The sequence below is a fragment of the Pteropus vampyrus genome, unplaced genomic scaffold, assembly GCF_000151845.1.
Source record: "Pteropus vampyrus isolate Shadow unplaced genomic scaffold, Pvam_2.0 Scaffold135, whole genome shotgun sequence".
NCBI classification, from domain to species: domain Eukaryota; kingdom Metazoa; phylum Chordata; class Mammalia; order Chiroptera; family Pteropodidae; genus Pteropus; species Pteropus vampyrus.
Window position 1 is genome coordinate 719,231 of NW_011888916.1, and position 5,226 is coordinate 724,456.

The 5,226-nt window shown below is 44.0% G+C and overlaps 1 protein-coding gene across 9 annotated transcripts in view; it reads left to right on the forward strand.

Annotated features, from left to right (window-relative positions):
• ST3GAL3 (ST3 beta-galactoside alpha-2,3-sialyltransferase 3) overlaps positions 1 to 5,226 on the forward strand; it is a 182,023-nt gene that overhangs the window by 151,596 nt on the left and 25,201 nt on the right. For all 9 annotated transcript variants that reach the window (XM_023535032.1, XM_011367534.2, XM_011367533.2 and 6 more), the window contains one exon: positions 2,914 to 3,008. In XM_023535032.1, coding sequence (XP_023390800.1) covers positions 2,914 to 3,008 — 95 coding nt within the window. The remainder of the gene's footprint in view (positions 1 to 2,913; positions 3,009 to 5,226) is intronic.

Genomic DNA, 5,226 nt, shown 5'->3' on the forward strand with positions numbered 1-5,226 from the left:
TTTTTGTTTTTCAACTTTTGTACATATTTGAAATTTTCTGTAATAAAAATTTTTAAAAATAAATACACAGAAGGAACAAGAGTAGCCTTTGCACAACAGGAGAGATCTGAAACTAGCAGAAAGACATGTTAGAGCAGAGCAGGCTCAAACTTTCAAGGAATACAAAGAGGGTCTACAAAATAAGAATCCAAAACATGAGGGTCCAATAGAAGAGTGAGGTGAAATGGAAAATGTCTGAAAACAGATAATAAGAACAAGAAATAAATAAGTAGAGGCAAAGATTTTTAAGAAACTCTTATCAGGCCTATTTAATGCTTTTTGCCATGATCTCTCCCCTGAATTTTTCTTGTCTATTACTTATTGTCTTAGCTCTGGCTTCTATAACAAAATGCCATAAATTGGGTGGCTTATCAACAACAGCGGGTTTTCGTACCGTTCTGGGGCCAGAAGTCTGAGATCACAGTGACAGCATGGTTGGGTTCTGACGAGGGCTCTCTTCTGGGTGCTTGACGGTGACTTCCTATATTCTCATGCGGAGGAAAGAGAGCTAATTAGCTCTCTGGCCTCTTCGTATGAGGGCACTAAGCCCATTCATGAATGCCCCACCCTCGTGACCTAATTACCTTCCAGAGACCTCCATTTCCAAATATCTTCACCTTGGGGATTAAATTTCTACATATGAATTTGGGGGTGGGAGAGGGGGGGACACAGACATTTAGTCCATAACACTGCTGTTGCAATTCCTACCTTTTTGGTCGTATTTTCATTTGTGTATCCTTGTACATTTGATTGGGGTTGGGGGGCATTGATTTGTGTCTGGTTACCAAGTTTACAGTTTTGCTGTTTGACCTGCTCTCTTTGAATTAGGAGAAAAGTTGTGCCATTTGCATAGCAATGCTTTCATGAAATATAAAGTAAAAACATAGTCTACAGAGCAGTCTAAAAAATAATATGGCAAAGGAAAATCAGTACCAGATAGATAGCAAAAGGTTAATTTGTGTCTGTGTTGTAGGCTAATGGGTGTTTTTTATTGATTGTGTGTGTGTGCGCTCCTGTCTGTATTTTCCCCCAAAATTAACATATTATAATTGACACCAAAAATGAGGGGGTTTTTTTAGAGTAAAAATTAACATAATAAACTTTCTAATTAGCTGAAAGAAAGGGTGAAGGGAAAGAAAGAAGGAAAAATGTCGAGACTGTTTGGCTGGATGTATAGGGGATTTTATTAGCATATGACATCCAGTACATACAGGGAAGCAGATAAAATCCTGTCCAAGCATGACTGAGAAACTTTGCAAAACTTTTATAAGCTCAGCCCCAACACAGAAGGAGATATTCTTCCTGCAGGCCTTTCTAGGGACCTTGTTTCCTTTGCTGTTACACATAGACTGTGGCTAGGATCCTCAGTGCCTCTGGTATAACATCAAATATACTAATTCAATTAGGTTTTATATACCAGGTATGAGAAACATGCATGACCCTTACACACAGAAGGGAAGTGAGCTAACTCAGAAATCCAAGGGAGAGTGGCTTTGCAGGAATGGCCTTTCTGTGCTCTCAAGTGTTGACAGCTTCTTAGCAGCAAGTAATGTGGAGGGAGCAGGACTGAAAGTTTTTTGCCTCCTTCAAGTTCACTTCAAACCCTCTAATAACGTTAGACCTCTGAGTGATTACTGATATAACACGTCCTGGGCATGGTGATTATAATGGTGTTAGTGATGATAGGAATGAGAAATACATACTTGAGTTAGAGTATATTAGTGGGGCTAAGTTCTAGCTTCTAGGCTCGGGAGGCCTCTTTTCCAGTTTTCAGTTTTTCAGTGGCTGGTTCAGGTTGAGTTGAAAGTAAAGAGATGGAACCACCAAGGCCTAGGCCTTCACACATCCATTCTTGGCCAGGAAGACCCTAAGCAGGCCCCCTAGCAAGACTCAACATACAGTAGAAAACCAGGCGCTAGGTGCCCTGGAAAAGGTCTCAAAACCAGGATGCCAGGTGCCCTGGAAAAGGTCTCAAAACCAGGATCCTTCATTCCATGTGAAGTCGTGCTGTCCAGGCATCTCTGAAGAGCTTGATTCCTCCTGTACCTTTCACTGTGCCCAGATGCACCCTATCTGACTTTGTCCTGGCCTCCCCACGCCTGCACCCTGCCCTCATCCGCTGTCCCCAAAAAAGTGAAACTTGCCTTTTGCCTTCTCCTCAACTCAGCATCACTTCACCCTTCTCTCTCTCCCACCTTTCCTGGAGGCCAAAATTACTCCCTCTCCTTAACCTCCGTAGCAGTCCCGCACCTCCTGAGGAGCTTCGTGTTCCCTCGGTCCTTCTCTCGGCCAGCGACTGTCCTCAGGCTCCCGCTTGTCTGACGCTTCCCCCTCAGCCCTGCCTCCCAGCCGCAGGACACTGCCGTTTTGCTCTTCTCTTCCAAACGTCCGTCTCCTATGGCCGTTCACCTGCTTTGCCCTCTCATTATGAATTCTCCTTTCTCTTCACCCTGGGTGGTCCATCTCCCAGGATGCTCTCCAAAATTCTCTCTCCCTGCTCTGGCTGTACTGTGGGTTATTTTTCCACCCCACTGGACAGTGTCTCATCTCTGTGTCCCCAGATTACAAGAACAGTGTGGGCAGCAATGACTATTTGATGGATGCATGCCTGGATAACCTGCCAGAGAGCTTCCACTGATGAACGGGTCTTATCTCCCAACTCCTACAGCTGGCCACATGAGGACTGGACAGGCCTGCTTCTTTAAACTCAGGCTCCACTGAACAAGATCTGTCAGACCCCACACAGCACCTACCCAGCGAACAGGCTGGGGTAGGAAGGGTGAGCTGGAATATGGGAAGGTGGCTTCCAGCTGAGCCCACCAGTACTCTAGCCTTTTGCATTTGGGGGTCCTCAACAGCCCTATTGTATTCCAGGTTCTCCAAGCCTGCACCCATGTTCCTGGATGACTCCTTCCGCAAGTGGGCCAGGATCCGAGAATTTGTGCCGCCTTTTGGGATCAAAGGTCAAGGTATGTTGGGAACCCTGACCCCTCCACATTAACATCTCATCTCCCAGACTGTCTCCCTACACTTCAGGACAGGGTAGTACCCTCAGAAGTCCCCATGCTGGGGCTCGTCTCTGCTCCCCGACTCTCAACAATGCCTTACCTTCCCTCCTTTCCCTTCCTGTCTTTTTCTCACTACTTTAATGAAATATTTACTCAGAGCCCACCATTTCGTCAGGGCTAAGTATATCCCAGTGGAGTAGACAGGTAGGGTCCCTCTCCAGTCTAGTGGAGATGCAGACATTTAGAGTACAGGACAGCAGGGCTCTGAGGAGGGAAGAAGAGTGCTGTGAGATCACAGAAAAGGAGGGCTTAGATGTGAGGGGAAAATCCCAGAGAAATAGAGCCCGTCCCCCATGAGTGCCCCCAGGCTCCTTCATCATCCCCTCCTGACCTTTCTCACCTTTACCTAGTTCCCCCTCCAGTCCTTTCCTATCTTGTCCAAGGCTAACCTTTCACTCCTGTAGCCTCAGAACTATCTACTTCCATTGCCGTAGGGACCTCACGCATGCAGGACCCTCCTGACTTAGTACTTTCCCATCCCTCGCTGTGGAAAGCTTATTAGCAAGATCATCACACGCTGGAATGTGAAACTCTTTGGGTAACTGTCTAAAACTGGAAGAGTTTGCGTTTACTTAATATTTAGAGAAGTTAAAATTTTTAAAGTGTGTCTCTATTTACATGTAGTTTAATAGATTTCCCTATTTTGAAATATTCATTTTAAATGTCAAAAATCTTACAGAACTCCCATTTTTAGTAGCTCTACTTCTACTGAATGTCGAGTGAAACAAAAATATTAACTAAATATACTAACTACCCTTCATAAATGTTTAAAAAAAAAAAAGACTTTTTCATTTCTGATAGTTTAACAGTTCTGTTTTCTTGTCAAGTTCCTGTACTATCTCTTGGTTTGGTCGAGTTTGGGCTTTAGGATCAGACAGAAGGATCAGATCCCAGTACTACCTCTTTACTAGCTGTGACCTTGGACAAGTTACTTAACTTGTCTGTGCTTTAGTTTCTAAAGTAATGGAGAGAATAATACCATTGTAATTGGTTGTGGTCAGAATTAAATAAGATAACTGTTAAAGGGCTGATATCATTTGGCCAGGGGACCCAAGAATACCTGAACTCTCTAGTCAGCCAGCCTACTCCTCCTTGAAAAGAAGACAGTGGCCAGCAAAAGGACACTCTTAAACTGGAGCTTTGACCTCAGACCTCCAAGGACAGATCTAATGAATTGGGCTGAACCATATAAAGAACCCCTTTTTCCTGGGCGCAAGTAGCCAAGCAGCCTACTCCTGTCTTCTGAATCCTCACTCAACCCTCTGATCCTACTAAGCTACAAAGGCCACGAAAGGCCAGTGCAGAGCCACTGGCCGCCAGCAAGAACAGAGAGCCCAAAAGTTTATGTCCTTTCTGCTAAGGTTCCCCTCCTAGAAAACAAAAACCCAGGTGGCAAATAAATGGCCATATGCTTCCTCAGAGGTGAAATTGGAGGTGGGAAAAGGAGGGGAGCTGTGGCCCTCCCTAAAGCCACTGTCAAATAAATCTGAAGGCACTTAGTATAGAACATGCCATAAATGTTTGTTTCTTTTTCCCATTCAACTTCTGGAAAGATTAGCTGTGTCTTCTGTCTCCTCTCTCACCATTTACTCCTGAAAAAAATGTCTCCCCTCCCCCATTCCAGTGAAACTGCTCAGTGCTCCTGTGAGGTCCAAAGGATACTTTTTAGTCCTTAACCTGACCTCTCAGCTGCATCTCACAGCGTCTTCCCATCCTGTCTTTTAAAAAATTATGAGGTGGTTATTTTTAATTTTGGAGGCATCCTTTCTTTATGTGAAATATTTCAGGCACATAAAAAATCATAAAGATATTTGCACACCAATGTTCATAGCAGCATTATTCACGGTGGCCAGGACACGGAAGTAACCGAAGTGTCCTACAATAGATAATTGGATAAAGAAGCTTTGGTACATATATACAATGGAATATTACTCAGCCATAAGAAGAGATGAAATACTGCCATTTGCGACAACGTGGATGGACCTTGAGATAATCATGCTAAGTGAAATAAGCCAGACAGAAAAAACTGAAAACCGCATGATATCACTTATATGTAGAATATAAACCTAAAGCAACAGGACAAACAAACAGATGCTCATGAACATGGACAATAGACTAG